Below are 18,216 nucleotides of genomic sequence, written 5' to 3' on the forward strand. Positions count from 1 at the left end.
TTCTACCGGAGGCTGGGGTGGTCCTACTCTCTTGGAATATTAGGGGCTTAAACAACACCCGTATATGTAAACAGGTGGCCAATTATTTGCAACGCCATCCCGTCGACGTGGCAGTTTTGCAGGAAACCCACCTAGCTGTAAACGCTAAGTCACTAGTGGCGTTAGCATGGGGAGAGCGCAGATAGTTTACAAATTATAATTCATATGCCAGAGGGGTAGCGGTGTTAATCTTTCATGAGGAAGAGGTATAGAGGGATGCGGGTCGGCGATATGTGTTGGTTGAGGGCTACATGTTAGAACACTCAGTGCTTTTTGTTAACGTCTATGCCCCTAATGTGGATGACCCTGAATTCTTCAATACCATCTACTCTCATATTATTCACATGGGGGCAGACAACATCTACATGGGTGGCGACTTCAACCTGCTTTTTGACCCAAAACTAGACAGTACATCACATACAGCAGGCACCAAACCACGCACGAGGCCCTGCAGGATATTATAGAGCAGCTTGATATGGTGGATGCCTGGCGACACCGCTGCGTGCGCTCTGTAGGGTACACTCATTACTCCACACCCACAACACCTGGATGCGATTAGACTATTGGCGTCTTTCTGCTGCAGCGGCGCTATGGCTGCAGGCTGTCATGCACCTCCCACGCACGCTTTCGGATCATTCCCCGGTACTAGCGCAGCTGCGAATTCCCAGAGCTGGGGGGTGGAGTGCACATGGCGATTCCCTGACATGGCTTTACGAGACTCTGCCTTTCCGGCAGGAATGGGGAAGGCTATAGTGGAATACTTTTCATTAAATGAAGGATCGGTAGACTCCAAAGCCACCCTCTGGGAGGCGTTTAAAACATATACGAGGGGAATATGTATATCGAAGAGTGCTGGTGTGCTTAAATCGCTCCGTTGCACGATTGCGCAGATAGAGACCAAACTCCGAGACCTCGATAGTTGTGAATCTGGCCAGGACCCCCTGACATGCACAAACGGGCAGCCCTGAGAGGCTGCAGATAGTGAGGCAAATTTTCTGGGTAAATACGCCACAGCTCGAAGATATGGGGAGGGTGAAAGACCGGGTAGGGTGCTGGCTAGACTCTTGCAACACACTCGTAGGCCTACCTATATAGCTGAACTCACAGATGACGCGGGGGAGCGGGTAACAGGAAATGTGGGGATACTGAGGGAGGTCCTTAAATACTAGATAACACTCTATACCACCAATACAACTGCTTCCATTGATGAGTGTCAGGAATACTTAGATGAGGTCCCCCTCACTTGGATGGACAAGGCTCACCAGGAGTTCCTGGCAGAACCCTTCACTGAGGAAGAAATCTCGGATGCTATCAATGCGCTTGATGGCTCTAAAGCGCCTGGCCTGGATGGCTTTACGGGCTGTTTTTATAAAAAATACAAGGATCTCCTGGTGCCCCATCTAATTGACCTATACCAGGAGGCCATCGACAGGGGGTGCTTCCATCCACTCTGAGAGAGGCAGTTATAATTCTGATAACTTAACCCGGTAAGGATCACCAGAAATGTAACTCGTATCGCCCATTGTCATTGCTGAACTTTGATAACAAAGTTTTAGCCAAGGTATTGGCAACTAGACTTGCATTGATAGTGGAAGAACTCATTTCCCCTGCACAATCTAGATTCATCCCTCACAAATCCACCGCCTTAAATACGCGCACTCTTTTCACTATATTAAATAGAATATCGCCAACTATCCCAGCGGCGGCAGTATTATTCGACGCTGAGAAGGCGTTTGATTCGCTGGAATGGCCCTTCCTCTACACTAATTTGCGAAACATACGGATGCCTGAACGGTTCCTAGCTGCAATTAGATTATTATACACTCAACCTATGGCTTGCATTCGTTTAAATGGCACGCTGACTAAAGCGTTCCCACTCACCAGAGGTACGCGACAGGGTTGACCCCTGTCCCCGCTTCATATTAGCACTAGATCCACTGGTGCGTCATCTATTGCACAAGCATAGTGGCCGTGGTTTGCAATTTAATACTGGCCTCAACTACTCACGCTACATGCTGATGACATTATTCTTTATGTGCGGCGTCCGGACGAAAACTTACCACCATTACTTTGGGAAATCCCTTGTTATGGCACCTTTTTGGGACTACATATCAATTGGGAAAAGTTGGAAGTGTTCCGTTAACTGAAGCGGCGTGTGACAGAATGGGGGAATATTCACTTACCTGGTGTGATGACTCGGTGAAATATTTGGGTATCCATATCCATAGAGACCGGGATCGTGTCCTGCAATTGAACTACGGTCCAGGGGTTGAGCGGCTAGAACGTAACATAGATCGCTGGCTGCAGCTCCCTCTGTCCATGGCTGGTAGAATCGCCGTCATTAAGATGGTGGTACTGCCACAGTTTTTCTATCTGTTTGTGAATATTCCCATCCCGCTCTATAATGGCTTCTTTTCCAACTTGCGTACACTGCTCCTGAAGTTTATATGAGGTGGAAAACAGCCCCGGGTTGGCTGGGAAACCTTGGTGCTGCCCTATGAGAGAGGGGAGTTTGGTGTTCCGAACCTGCAAGTTTATTATCTGGTTGCCCAAGCAAGCTTTGCCCGCCATTGGTACAATACGGACATTAGGATCCCATACTATCGGCATGAGGCCGACCTGGCGCTTCCATCCCCACTTCACGCACTGTTGCCATGTGTCTTCCCCATTCCCCAGAGACCCATGTGACATTCAAACGCTGTCTACGATGAGTTGGGCATGGCACAAGCTGGCGAAGATAACAGGCACGCGTATATTATATTAATTGACACAGGGTATGAGAGGCAATATACAGTGAAGCGTAAAAATGAAGTAAAGTAAAACAATGAAGATTATAGCGTAAAGAGTGAGTCCACGACGTTGCTTGTGCTTCTAGAGTGATGTTTAATTCAAGGTGTTGGTGAGGTTCAGTACAGCCAACGCGTTTCGCCCAAACTTGGGCTTCTTCAGGGCAATGTAAAAAGAGAGAAGTTAAGTCTATGATGAGTCGCAGAAAATCCGTTCAGTAATGTGGCTGTAATGAAAGCGGGTTCTGGGAAAACCGCCCAATTACGATATCTGAATCATATCCAAATAAACGGAGGGTCGATAACCTCTTAAGATTCTGTCCTGAGTTGTGAAAGGTGCTTGTAAGTAGTAATCCGTGTACGGAAAGCGGTACCGGTTCTCCCTCCTTCGCGCTCAGTGTGTGGGGATTATATTACCCTGCGCTGCCTCTTGCCGGAAACAGTTGGATTCCCATTTTACAGGAGGCATTGGTCAAGCGAACACTATCCAAATTCCAACTGGTCACCTTCGGCGAATTATTCCCTGGGAGGTACATATTGTCACGCACTGAGGACCCACGCCTTTGCGAGGCTACAACTATGAACCGTTTTGTGCTCGTCCGTGGGCAGAAAGCGCTTAGTACGTGCATGGATAAATACCCCTTAGCACCTACAGAATTTACTATCCTGACCTCGCTCATTAGTGGCGGGGACGGTAACCACCTGGTAGCGAGAATGTAGAAGGAGGCAATAGCGCGACTCCCGAGTCGGGATACTGCTGTGAGATTTGCGTGGGAGTGCAATCTTGGCCACCCATTATCTGACCTGCAGTGGACTCGCTGCTGCACACAAACATGTAGGGTATCCCCGAATCAAGTTGCTTCATTTTAAATTCTTGCGGCATGCTTATGTTACACCTAATAAATTGCACCGCATTGACCCCGCTCAGTCGGACACCTGTCCGAGATGTAGCGCCCCAAATGCAGACTTTGTGCACATGACGTGGACTTGCATTAAACTCGAGGATTATTGGAGAGTGATATTTCGAGGGATATCTAAGATGGTGGAGTTAGAGATAGCACCGTTGCCCCTGCTGGCTCTTCTGGGGTATGTTTATGATCTCCCTAAAGCTCGGCGCCGCTTTGTGGCGATAGCGCTTCTGCTCGCGAAGCCCGAAGTGGCCATCAAGTGGGCATGTAAAACTGGCCCTACACTTAACACATGGCTTCACAGCATAACATATTGCAATACCACTAGCGACACCTACGCCCAACTGCAGCCACCCGCCTCTAGACCGGAAGATATCTGGCAACCCTTTTTATCATTCCTGTTAAGCTTACAGGAAAGTGAAAACTCCCAGACGCAGGCACCACCAGCACCAATGACTGGGTAGCGATGTATAGTAACGTGTTACACACAAAGGGTATGATGTATGTATAAGCAAGGAGTAGTAGGAGAGTCATGAGTGAGCCAAAAGGTTGGGTGTTATCTGTGTACATATAATATTAGACCTAGCTAATGTTAAGAGTAGAAACAAGGGACACATGTAGATGGTAAACAGAAGGGGAGATAGAATCGAATCCTATGGGAGAGTTTTGGGCTTTGACTCCAATGGTGAAAAGTCCTGCTATCTGGAGGTGATCACTCGGGGATGGCTTCTTCGCAGTGGCGGAGGATCGTCGCCCCACTGGCTCAGAGCTAGCAGCTAACAAATAAAACAATATTTCATTATTATTTTATTTTTAAGCATCTGGCAGCCAGCGTGTGCAGGAAGGGGCGGGCCGGGGCATGGGAGGGGGAGGAGGAGTGCTATGTGCACTCTATAAGTGCCCATGTGTTTGTTTAGACGGCTGGCCAAACACACATGCACACTTAGGTTTCTCTAACCCGGCTTTATTGAACAGCCGAGCTGGAGAAACCCCACAGACTCCCTGACCTGAATGAAGTGTCTTTTTAGCCCATTCAGGCCAATCCCCGCGCTACTCTTGATTAGTGTGGGGAATGGACAGGGAGTCTGTGACGTAGTCCCAGTGTCTGCTGGGACAAGGAAGAATCAAGGTGTGACACGGGAGGTTGCCGGCAGCAGGTAAGTTTAACTTTTTTTAAAAATTATTATTGCACTCCCTCCACAACCCCTGTACTCCCCCTCCCGCCCCTTCCCCCGCCCCATCACTTTTTTTCTATGTGGTTGCCGCCGCTGTGATCACTTAGATAGGATGTTAGCCGTTTCAGGGCTGTGCTCTATATACCACTCACCCTAAGGCTAGAAATTAAAATGGAATGATTGAAGGTATAAAACGCAGCATAGAGGTCCAACAGAATCAGTGCCACTGACCCCCTCGTGTCCACCTGCCTGCGTAGATCAACTGCAGATAGCACAACCACTTTTTGTTTCTGCCTGCCATAAAGTCAGCTGGAATTATTCTAATTGACTAATACTTTCAATGAAGTTTTGAAGTTGGTTGAAGACTGTTTTCTCAAGTGACTTAGACCAGTAGGAAAGTAATGTGATGTGTCTGAAGTTACTGAAATGAGTACCAAGGTAGGATTTTTAGAGGAGGTTCAGAATAGCTGTTTTCCAATATTGCAGCCAGCCAATCACAACCCTCTAGTATTTTGATTCCTACTCGGGCACTAACATACTGAGTTGGCTGACTAGAGCAAAAGTTGCCTTGACCCATCAGGTTGGAGTATTTGTTTAATTTTGTACCACAGGAGTACCGTGGTACTTGTACCATGGTACCAACCGACAAGATAGCTCTAACGTTTGCTGAGGGTTAACCCAGTCTTGCCCAACCCGAGCCCATATTTAAATGCTCATTTCTTGAAAATGGGTGAACATATTTACACCAAATCACAAAAAGCTGCTTTCTAAGATCTAACTTTGAGCCAAATTGGATATAATTGTGTTCAGCTGTTTTTTCTGTATCAAAGAGCAGGCTTTTCGATTGGAATTAAAATGGGAAACCACACTTTTCAGACTTTTGAAATTCACCAGTGATAGTTAAATAAAGTAAGTATGACTTGCTCACTCACCATGCACAGTGATGTCATTAATGATGTCATTTCAGATGTAATCAATATCATACAACATACCATGAGTGATGTAATATGTGAGGTTATATGTGAGGTCATAAATAGTACATGATGATTGAGCAAGTTATAGTAACTTCGTTGTTGACTTAATGGTAATGCAATGCAGACAGAACGAATGTCAGCTACGATAAAGGCACATATGTAAAGGAGTTTGTTGTAAAGATGATCGCACATGCTTAAGAATGACTACAAAAGACAATAAAATATGTTTTTTTTTTAAAGTTATAGTAACTTTGTTTAACTGGAAGTGGGGTACTTCAGTGGTTGCTTGAGTTTAAGATGTTATGTTTTAACTTAACATTTTCACATAATTATAAATGTATCTGTCGAGTTTTTTTAAATGTAAAGTAAGATTTTTTTACCATAAACTACAACATCATTTTAACCTTTGTTTTTTCAGGTGAATTTCTAGGGGTTTTATCGATCCTGTGGGTGTTAGGGGGTCACAAGTGGCTCCTACGACAGTTCAGGGGTCCCCTACCCTGCCCACCTATACTTTTGTTTTTTGGACATGGGGCATTTCTCTTCATGCTGTGGCCAGCCAATCAGGACCCGAGCTCCTGTGGGACTCGCTAAAGCTTCTTGTTCCAATGGGAGCGAGGCGCATGATGGGGAAAAAAGCCCCTGTGGCCAATTATATTGTTCTATTATTTGAAGTTGCGTGCCCACAGTATTATTCACATATCTATACATTTGAACCTTCATTTCACAAAATCTACTGGACAGATGTACACCAAATTGCAAAAAGCAAATTTTTTGGGATCTTGTTTTCTGCCAAATTTAGTGTAATTCTGTTCAACCGTTTTGGCTGTAGCACTGTTCAGAAATCCCTGTGAAATTGCATGGGGAAATTACGTTTTGGGATCCTTCTGTTTTTTCGGCCCCTGCTTGACGGATCACCCCAAACCTTCCCATGCAGGAGCTGAGATGGATGAACTTGTTTTGGAAAATTTTATGAAGATTTGTCAAACGGGGCCAAAGTTATTAGCAAAACAAAAAATCCATTTTATATGGTACCTAGGTCCTAACTATAACTACAGTCAATCAGGTCACACGTTCTAGTCCTGAGCAGTATTTCAATGGATTATATGCATACCTACTGCAAACATCTGCAAGTGATCTGTGCAGCCAAAGTGTCAATATTTGCAAGACTTCATTTTTTGGGCATTGATAAAATGAGTGACATTGAGGTGGATAGTAATATTAAGTGATAAAAACATTCTGTATCTATTGTTTGCTGCATAAATAGTGATTATTAGTTTATGTTATATAATTAAGCTGGAATCACTGTTCTTATATCACACCAAATATATAGGATTTGTTTTGACACTTAATACTACTTCCCAATTTATGCACATTGCATATTCTGGTATCAGTCACTTTATCTTTGTCAGTCCATTTTTTCAGCATTTAAAAAAAATCTGCTAAGCATTTACATAGGTCTCCTCTGGTTGAACTTGAATTGAAGAACCAGAGGAGCAACTTTGTTTCTCTTTAATTGCCCAAATGTGAGTTAATGACCTTTTGACGGGAAAAAAGCAACAAACACTGGTTACAATTAACAAGTGGACTGTAGGGGATCTCTAACTTTTTTACAGTCCATAGCAAAGTCTCAAAGGCAGCATGAAGATGCCTGCAGTATGAATGGTTGGACATTGTTTCTATGTGTGCCTCCGCAACCCTCCAGAAATAGTATTGCTGCCCTGTATTGACTTGGCATGTCTGGTTTATCCTCTGTGTAAAGAAAAGAGGTGATGGGGTGATGTGATGTGTCTGTGTATGGCAGGGGTGTGTGGGCAGTGTTGACTGTGGATGCTGCGAGGATGTGATGATGGATGGAATGTTGGTGTCTGTGTGCTGGATGAAGCCTGTGAGTTCATTACAGCTGGAGGGAGAATGCAGACATTACAAGATCTTCCAGGCTGTGACTCTAACCTAAGGTCAACATGAAATTAAGATCTTACCTTCTCCCTGAATGGCTCCAAACTCTTTTGTGTAGCACCTGCCCTCAAACTACATCAGTCCCTCTGGTGGGGGCGGGGCCAGAGTTTGAAGACCACTGGTATAGCGGAAGAGATGGTCAAATATGAACCCTAACACTCTGTCGGGGAGGATGGAAGGAGGTCTTAGACGACCCCAGCAGAAGACAGGTGAAAAGTTAGAATGGTTGGTATTCCCTTGCAGGAAAAACATCATATATATTAAATGGCTTGCAAACAATAATCTATGCTGGTTCTCCAAATATAGAAAGTCTGGGAAAGCTCAAAATCAAACAGTCAGACTTTGTCAACCCAGAATATTAGTCAGTATCTTCCCAGTTGTGAGAAAAGCTTCGCAGACTCCCAGTGGCTCAGAGAATAAAATTCAAAATGCTCTTCACCTTTTTCAAAGTGTTTCAGAGCAATGCCCAAAATGTCTTCCAAAGCCGACACCCCACTAATTTCCTGGCTGCATATAGTCAGTCGATTCAAATCTGATATAAGTGGTAATCCTAACAGAAGTTAAAGCATTAGTAGCAAGAAACAATACATTTTGTCTTTTAGAAAGTATTTGTCCTCTTTAATTAAAACTTGAAAAAGGAAAGTTCTGTGATACAGCGATCTGAAGATCTAGAACCAAATAAAAACCACCAAATTGTGCATGTAAAATTAGCAGTGTTTGCAACACACCATTTTATGACTCAAAGGTGATAAGTTTTAACAAATGCAAAATATAAAACGTTGTAAACAACATTCCTAATAAAGGTGTATCCTTATGTGGGGGAAGTGCTTTCTTTTTAAAAGTATCTTACTGAAGTACGTTTGGCTCTTCACAGAAGCTATGTGGATTGCAGAGACGATTACATGGCACATCCCTGGGCTACAGCGTTGTAGCTTGTCCTCAACTGACTTCTTTGATCCCTGTTGTTCTAGGTGGCGATGGAGACTCACGGTCATGTGGGGGCAGACATGGCAGCTCTCTGTTCAGAGGCTGCACTGCAGGCCATTCGCAAGAAGATGAATGTGATCGACTTGGAGGACGACACTATTGACGCCGATATCCTGAACTCAATGGCAGTGACCATGGATGACTTTCAGGTACCAGGCCAGGGCTTACATCTCCGTCTTACTCTATTCCCCCTTCCTCCCTGGTGATTTTATGTGGAAAAACCTTTGCATGTCATATCCTCCCGTTCCGCCCGGACTCTGTTCCACATGACAAGGAGTCCTGAACGTTGCCTTGATCACACTACACTAACTAGTTGGCCCAGGTGACTCAATTGAGTTTGGATTTCACTGAGGGCCTTCTCTGACTCCACTAGCTAGCATAGACATCATATTGGATTCTTTTAGTTACCATTGGCGAGAACATGTTACATTCGTTCACTTGGCACCACAGTCATCGCATTCAGTTCTTTCACTCACCACCTCAATAAACACATGAGATTGCGTCATTTATCAGCATAGTCAATGCTAAAGTAATCATATACCAGCACAGTTCCCATGTTTAAATTCCTTCACTCAGTATCACAATGAACACACTGACTAGATACCTTGATTCACCACACTAGCAAGCACATCTGATTCCTTCACTCATTGCCATGGTGTGCCACACTCAGGTCCCTAACTACCAGCAGTGTCCTGCATTTGGTGAATCCCTTACTCACAAATGGAGCTAATAATCCCTCACTTACAGCCATAGTACCTCATATTCATTCACTACCACAATAGCACATATATAATTTGCTACCTTTCTACCGAAAAACCCCAAGATTCCCTCTCTTATTCCCACTGCAGTATCCTATACTAGGTTTGCTAACTTTCCACAAGTCCCTTACACCGAATTCCTAAAATCACTGTTACATTAGAGTAACAAATATTTAAGGAGTTATAGGTCACGATAAATGTGATTATTACATATGTTTCAGCTGTATCTCGTTATTTTCGTTGTATACGGATGCTGCCTACTGTCAGTTTCCTCAATATTTCAGTTTCTACTTTCTTCTTCTTTCTTCTCTTCTTTTTTTTCTGCTCCCCTCGCTTTCTCTTCCTCACTCCCTCTCTCTTTTGTTCTCTTTTCTCTTTCGTTGTACACTCTGTATCACTCCTATCCTTTATCTCCTTCTTTATGTTCCTCTCTGCCTGTACAAAACAGAACCCTTCTGACCTTAGAGAAGTCTTACCAACATGGCAGTACATGCAGCACAACAGCTTTATTGGCTGTCTGACTTCCTAACTGAAGTGATTGGGCCACAAAGCACTGTAAAAACATGAGCTAGTCATTTGCCCCTCTACCACAGCTGCTCTCCAAATGCAAGACACTGACCATCTTGGGTTGATTACGCCTTACAAGCGGTCCCCACCTCCCTCCCTGAAGTGTTCCAGAAGAGTAGGAACCGAGGACTCAGCATTACTTGTTTCTAAAATGTAAAAGGGGTAGTTTAGATGTAGTGTACCAACTTCCATCTGTTCCACTAGCCACCTATGCCTGCTCCATCAAATACATACACTCTGGACAGAGTCTTCCACATGAGTTTGCCAACAGATGTTGACTTGCTACACACATCTTGCAGCTGTAGTCACCATTTTGTCCATTCAAGACAAAGTGGGTCCCATACCTTAAAAACTGTGTCCTGGGTCTGAAAAACAGGAAATGGGGCAAAGCCTGACAAGCAACCCGTTATCTCCTCCCACATGATGGCGTCACTTGCCCACATGATTCCTGAAGTAGACAGGCAAACGTTCCATCCATGCACATACAGCACTGGGGCTTTGTTCAGATGAGGCGCTTAGATGTGCAGGAGTCCTTCCACCACCTGTGTGATTTCTCCGTGAGGACCAGGATCTCGTCATTTGGTCCATTCCCCACTGTCAGATACCCCACAAGCATCCTGTGAGGCCCTCCGTGAGGAGGATCTGGCGCTGATAGAACTGGGCCTCGGGCTCAAAGACCTGATGGTGCAGCAACATGTTCCAGGCTGCTAAATGCTGGGACTATGATCACACCTCTCTGCCTGTGCTTTCCTTGGTTCCCACTCTCTGTCCCTCTATCCTATGCCGCGCCTTGTTGCCTGGTGCTCACATTGCCCGTTCTCTCCTCCCTGCAGTGGGCCCTGAGTCAGAGTAACCCCTCCGCGCTGAGGGAGACGGTGGTCGAGGTCCCTCTCGTCACCTGGGAGGACATTGGTGGCCTGGAAGAGGTGAAGAAGGAGCTGCAGGAGCTGGTGCAGGTCAGTGTGTGCAGTGTCAGTGTGTGCTCTGCTGTGCTTGCAGGGTGTGTCACTGTTTGTGCCGTAGTGTTTGCAGTGTGTGTCACTGTGTGTGCCGTAGTGTGTGTGGTATGTGTCACTGTGTGTGCCGTAGTGTTTGCGGTATGTGTCACTGTGTGTGCTGTATTGTTCACGGTGTGTGTCACTGTGTGCTGTATTCTCACTGTGTTTCATTGTGTGTGCTGATGTGTTCTCATTGAATTGTGATTTCTGTGCCATTTTATTCTCAGTGTGTATTACTGTGTGCCACACTGTTTTTACTGTGTGTTACGTTTTGCTGCATTGTTCTCGGTGTATGTCACTGTGAAGCTGTGTTCTCAGTGTAGCTCACTGTATGTGCCTCTGAGTACTTAGTGTGTTTCCTGGTGTGAGCCACTCTACTTTCATTGTGCATTACTGTGTGTGCGCCATTGTGTTTTCTTTGTGTGTTATAGTATGCTGCGTTGGGCTGTATTGTGTCATTAGATATTTCCTCATCATACACATTGCCTGCCATACTCAAGGATTTGTTCTGTTTCAAGTGTGCCATTTTGTGCACTGCTGCGTCTTAGTATGGGCTACTGTGTGCTAAGAATGAGTGACCCTGTGCCTGCAATTTCTGCGTTTGTGTGTGTTGTAGAATGTGCCATAGATGCCTTTCTGCTTCCAAATAAAATTTGCAAGTGGCTGAATGCTTTCTAGAGATGGATGGGGAGACGTTGAGGGGGACGAATGGAACGATGGCCATAACAGGAAGAACTATTTGCTGTTTGTTCACTGGTAAAACAAATAGATGTTGAGTTGAGTGTGAAGATAGCCCTGTGGTGTGAGGATGCTGATGTGATTCTTGTGCCTATTTTATAAGATTAGAGTCGTTCCTTGATATGTGCGAAAATGCTAGGCTTGGGACTCTGCAGATGAATTGATTTAGGAGAAAGGAAAAGTATTCATCTGTGGCAATAGTTCTCCAGCAGGAACATTTTTATGGTTTTTATTCTTCCACTCATTCAAGTTCTCCTTCTTGGAAAATACGAAATGTAAGTGTCTGACTCTTAAGAGGATCCCATGTTGGAGAAAGACAAGTTACCTATCTGTAGCACTGGATCTACGCAACAGGGTCCCTTCAGATTCACATAAGCTAAACGTTTTCCAATTGTCAGGACGTCCCCGAGGGTGGGAAAGGATTCCAAGTGTAAAATATGATGAGGTTGCGAGACTGGAGATGAAAATGTTAATGAAACAATAGTTTTTCCACCATAAGTAGCTTCCCAAAACTCAGATGCCGAAAACTCTTGTAAACTGCGCCAATTTTGTCTGATGACCCGCTGAAATCTAAGCGTTTGACTTTGAGGAGGGGCCCATGCACGAGAATGAGAGAGAACTTTTCTGCAACACTAGGTCTCTTGCTTGTGATGTGCCCCTGCTATTCTGATCCACTCCTATTAATTGGAGGAATCATAAGCATTAGTGTATGGGAAGAAGCCAAACTGGCGAAAGAAAAATACTGTTAACCATCTTAATCCATGGCTTAGCTCCACAAGGCAAAAATCATAGATATTTTTGGCCATTTCTTTTGTAAAGTAGCGTAGAGACATGTTCAAACTCTAGGTGAATTGTAGGCTTTCAAATTCAAGACATTGGTGTCCTAATTTTGGTGCAGTCTTGAGTGCGGTATTCAGTGCAGACACATCGAATGGCATACTATGGGCCCAATTACGAGTCTGGTGGTCAGACTGCCTTAGCTCCCCACCCCCCCAACCCCCACCCCGCAGCGGCCAGGCAAAAAAACTCCTAACCTGGCGGGCGGGCGGCCCGACCACTGGTTTGGACGTGCGGCAGCGGGGCGGACTTGGCGCCACTCTGCCAAAGTCATATGTGTTTAAGGTACAAAACAAATGAGTGTTCCCGAGCAAAAAGCAAATAAGCGTTCAAGCATCAGTCATCAGAACCAACCCAATAAAGTTTCAGTCCAGTAACTCATCAAACGGTGTTCTTCTTTATTTTCTTTTTCTCTTTTTCTCTCAAATCTTCTCCACGTGATCATTTAGCATTAGTTCACAGTAACACATTGGCATAGATATCGTAGCCAAAATGTAATCAGTAGCCAACACGTGTTTCGTCTAGGGTGAGTGGCTCAACGACTTCCTCAGGGCTACAAAGATAATAATAAATAGTCCTATTCAGAACATTGTCACATATGAATTAAATTCACACAGATTCTTTTTACAAAAAGTCTCAAACAGACTTTCTAATGTGACTCATATGGAAATCATCAAGTGACTAGGACTATATATACTTAAAAAAAACTTTTAAAAAACCCGACAGATATCCACCCAGTGACGGAAAACCAAATAGTGATAGTGCTCCAAGCACAAAAAAGATCAAGAAAGAGACATAGGTGGCTGTTTCCCTTGATGTTCCCTGGAGCACCTTTTAGATACTGACTTACATTCCTATAAGGTTATTGGATTTGCGCAAGGTTTTAACCCTGCCACGGTTCGAAGTTTCACTGTTTAAGGTACAGTTACTTGCCAGTGAAGACAGCCCCATCATGAACAAACTCCTGTGTGGGTTTCAAAAGGCAGCACTTCGATCCTAGCCGAAGGAAGTGGTCTTGTAAATTGAGGCAGATTATTTTATCTAAATAAAATGCAGGACTATCACCTCTGGGTTAAGCCTTTAGTCTCTCCGGGAAATAGAGGGAAAAGCCAGGATCAATGACTCCTCGCTGTGTTCTTTTGTTGTCATAAGGCAGGTTGGTGTCCCACATGAATCAGCAAACAAAATGCCAAGATGTTTTTGGGGAGCAGCATATCTCTTTAGTTTACTCAATTAAATATTATACATTTGCTCAGATTTAGACCAAGCTTGAGCACCCTATTGCACATGCATTTCTTGAATGTAAAGATGCTTTGCATTAAAAAATGCCCCAATCCTGACTTTAGTCAAAGCCCTACCCATCAACAAAGGAGCAATTGTTTCCAGTAATAGCGTCTTGCATGTTGCTACAGATCTAAACGACAGGGAAGCTACTTTGGAAAACTGTGCTCTACGTTCTATGTAAAAAGACATTGTATACTATAATGTTGTGCTATTGGGAGCGAATGAGAGAAACTGGAAGTAAGTAAGAGTATGCTGGAAACTGGGTAAGAGTTTTGCTTATTATGTAGGACCCATCTGTTTACCAGGACGTACTAGGAAGCAGATCAGAGTGATTTCTATAGATGAATGCCTGACTCTTCTTTATCTCTATCCTTTTCTTTGTAGTTCCCTGTTGAACACCCTGATAAGTTCCTGAAATTTGGAATGACCCCATCCCGCGGTGTTCTCTTCTATGGACCCCCAGGCTGTGGGAAAACCCTGCTGGCAAAGGCCATTGCCCACGAGTGTCAGGCCAACTTTGTATCCATTAAGGGACCGGAGATGCTGACCATGTGGTTTGGGGAGTCAGAGGCCAACGTTCGGGATGTTTTTGATAAGGTAAGGAATAGGTCTCTGGTGTTTTTTCAAATCTTTTAAAAACGAGGGTCTAATCGAGGTGTTTTTTCAGTCCTTTGTTGTAATGAGGAACTGGGTTTCAGGGGTATTTATTCCAGACTTTTCCTACGGAGAGAAGGAGGGCAGACCTAATCCAGACCTTTAACCTACGGAAAGGGAGGAGCGCGTCAGAGTTTATCCATACCTTTGATAAGATGGAAAGTAGATTTCAGTGTTTTTCCAAACCTTTAATAAGATGAAAAGCAGGACAAAGTTTATCCCGACTTTTAACAAGGCGATGAGCAGTGTAGAGTTTATTCAAACTTTTACTAAGGTAAGAAGTTGGCTTCCAGACCTTTAATAGTGTGAGGAATGGGAAATGTTTACCCAGACCTTTTACCAGGTGAGGCACAGGCCTGATTTCATCCAGACCTTTATTATGTTGAGGAGATGGAGTTCATATTGTTAGAAGGACGCACTGAGTATCTTACTGGTCTTGGATAAGGCGAGAGCGGGTTGCTTGGGTGTTTTCACATGGTGAGCTTGTGTGTAGTTACTGGGGTTCCAGGGCAGTCAGAGGTTACTGGGCTCCAGTGGTGACAACTGGATTAGTTTACCACAGGTGCCCAAGGACCACACTGCTAGTGAATCCCTAAACTGGATATCCAAGTACTCCCTGTTAGCATTTCACTATCTTCTAAATGAAAAGTACTTAAATAGAAATAAGACGAATAGTCTACACAGAAAATGACCATAAACATACAGAAACCAATCTTCCTGCACACCTTACTAACCAAAGTACAAACCTAACACCTGGGATAACATATTAGCATTAAGCGCTATAGAAATATTTAAAATGGGGCCAATGTTCACGATATAGAAATTGTTTGCAAAGCCCAAACTTGCAAGCATCTGATTCGAGTTTCATGGATGATGCTTCCTGAAAATGAGATCTCTTAGCCGTAGCACCAAGTCTCAGTTCCTAACGGCGATACTTAAACATATAGGAGATCTCAGTGCTACATTTCAAAGGTGGGGTCACGGTGTCAATGTCAGGGTTGCAGAGATTTAGTTTCAGTTTCCAGTGCTATAATGTTAACAACGTATTAATTCACTTGCTATGAACGATTGCTTGACCCTCTGCCTATCCTGGAAACCACTCCTGCCCAAAGTAAGAAGTGCTCAACCTGGCTTTGCAAACATAGCAACTCTAGAAGGGGTAAGGAAGGGATGTTCGGTACCCACGAGTTGGGACATAGTCCACTGGAGTCTCCCTACCAACTACACTCGCCGTTTAAGAGGAATGGCTGGGCCCAGTCCTAGTGTACCATAATATTCATTAAAGATGGTACCAAAGTTCAGAGGCCTTTAACTAAAGACCTGCTGGTTGTAGTAAACAAATTGAATGTCAAAGGTGCCCACAGGTCTGAAGGCACTACCATAAGGAAGGACAAAGGTGGAGAAAGTGCTAATATCTGTGGTACCCCTGGATGTTGTCGAAAGATGAGGTACATAGTTATGGACTCAGGGTGATCTACTCTAATTACCTCTCCGAAGTTCCAGGCCAATTGTAAATTGAAGGTAATCCTCAATACCTCTGGAGCCACCTAGCGTACACACAGATACTCTACACTTCATGTGGGTCAAAGACACAGCAGGTTCGCTATCATATCAGTGTGTATGCGGTGGTGTCTCTTACCAATGGCGATGTCAAGACCAGATGATGATGGATCACTCCTGGGAGGGAGCCCGACTGACCTTGTGTCGTGAGCAGGTGTAGAACACAGTGGCCCCATAGGGTCTCCGTCAGCTGGTAGTTAGGCACTCCATCTGAAAGGTGCTATCCAGTGATTTTCCCTCCTTAGAAGTTGCACATGCAGCAGTGCTTCTCTAAGGATCTTGACCCTGTCTTAATCCCAGACCATAGGGGCGCTAGCCATAAGTCTATCCCTTAATCACATGTTCTTTTAAGAAAAATCGAGAAGCAGCTTTCCTTTGATTTTTTATGAAAATCTGTTTTTATTCATTTTATATGCTTAGCAATGTTTACCAACATATGCAGGTTATTTGCCAATTTTTCTGTACAATCATTTGCGTTGCCCATATGGCTACATGTTACCACATCTCAGATTAATAGCATTTATTTCGTGAGCTTCAAATTTAACCATTCTTTTTATATAACCATTACTGCTTGGTACAAAAGAAAACCATGGAGGCGGGTGTTAACTAAACCGGGACAAATTAATACATAATAGGCGTGAACTAGGAACCAGTGTTTATGCTGCCTAAACCCTCCCTCCCCCTTGTTATTATGAATGACTCTGCATTAGCAGTGCTTATGAGTGTAGTGCAGGACATGTGCTAGGTTGCGTGTTATCCTGGTTTTAATCAGTGGGTGTCTCCGCTGGTCAGCTCTCGGTTTCTGCTGCGGCCTGAGGGGAGGTTACAACAGCTCTCGGGGGTGCTAAATCTGCCAGTATTTTGTCCCAATGTGGGGTTAGGGGTATTTTATGCAGGCCTAATGTATCTTCGTGCCTTAAAGCAACGCTCTCTACTTTGGCCCAGGTACACATTGAATATCTTCACATGCTTATATTTGGGGGATCGGGGTGCTTCCATCGTTTGGTAATCAAACGCTTCGCCACTGCCATTCCCCAATCTAAGAATCTAGATGTGGCTTTATTGTTACGATTCCTGCGATGTAGGTGTAGCAAGTAGATGTGCCATTCAAATGGAATAGTGCCTGTTGTGCATTGGGCTAGCGCTTCCGCCACATCTGACCAGTAGCTAGTTAGTCTTGGGTATCCTTGAGGATAGAAAAACGTGGAACCATGTCCTGCTCTAGATTTATAATCAGTCTTCACCAATTAAGGCTTATGTAACATTTGAATCATAGTGGCTCCTCTAATCTGCAGTCTCAGGACAGTAAAACACAGAAACCTCATCGCTTGCATGATTTTCATGCACTATGGGGGAACAGGACACATCAGACAGCAGAAAATGGGCACAGGGCAAGGCTGCACATTTCTTCGGTGCAGTGCAGGGTAAGCCTGGGTGGATTTCACTCTGCCGCGTTACGCGGAGCCGCGCAAGCGGCGGAGTGTGTTAGAAAAATGTTGTTCGCTGTAATTTTCAGTGCCGGGTGTTTGTCTGCTCTGTGAAATTATCGAGAACGGAACAATGGACAGTGCAAGCGGGTGCTGCTTCCTTTCTGCCGCTCGAGTAGATTTTCTACTCAAGTGGCAGCTTTTTTACTCGCGACCGCTCGTGTTTCTCAACACGAGCGGTCGCGAGTATATGCGGCCACTCGCATTGAGAAACCTGAATGCCCGCATTAGGAATTTTCGCCGGGAGATTGATTTTTCTCGCTCGCCAACTTGATGTTAACGAGCGTGAGCGAAGAAAAAAACTCAGCTCCAGTGTTTTTGGGAACTTTGCGAGCTCTGCTTAACACGGAGTGCGTAAAACTCCACAAACTCCGCGAACCGAGCGGAGTTCACCGCACAGGCTTAGTGCAGAGATCTTTTCATCCCAGCAGATGCCCCGCTCAGATCATACTTATAAAGTCCAGCTCCTGGGTAGCCATTTACTCTATTAAAGGGACAGTACGGG

The 18,216-nt window shown here is 44.6% G+C and overlaps 1 protein-coding gene across 1 annotated transcript in view; it reads left to right on the plus strand.

Annotated features, from left to right (window-relative positions):
• The window catches only part of LOC146856239 (transitional endoplasmic reticulum ATPase-like), a 123,603-nt gene that overhangs the window by 61,732 nt on the left and 43,655 nt on the right, over positions 1 to 18,216 (plus strand). The window contains exons 11-13 of the mRNA XM_085654310.1: positions 8,813 to 8,977; positions 10,987 to 11,109; positions 14,395 to 14,607. Of these exons, the coding sequence (XP_085510436.1) occupies positions 8,813 to 8,977; positions 10,987 to 11,109; positions 14,395 to 14,607 (501 nt within the window). The remainder of the gene's footprint in view (positions 1 to 8,812; positions 8,978 to 10,986; positions 11,110 to 14,394; positions 14,608 to 18,216) is intronic.

This window comes from Triturus cristatus, chromosome 4_1 (assembly GCF_964204655.1).
Source record: "Triturus cristatus chromosome 4_1, aTriCri1.1, whole genome shotgun sequence".
NCBI classification, from domain to species: Eukaryota; Metazoa; Chordata; class Amphibia; order Caudata; family Salamandridae; genus Triturus; species Triturus cristatus.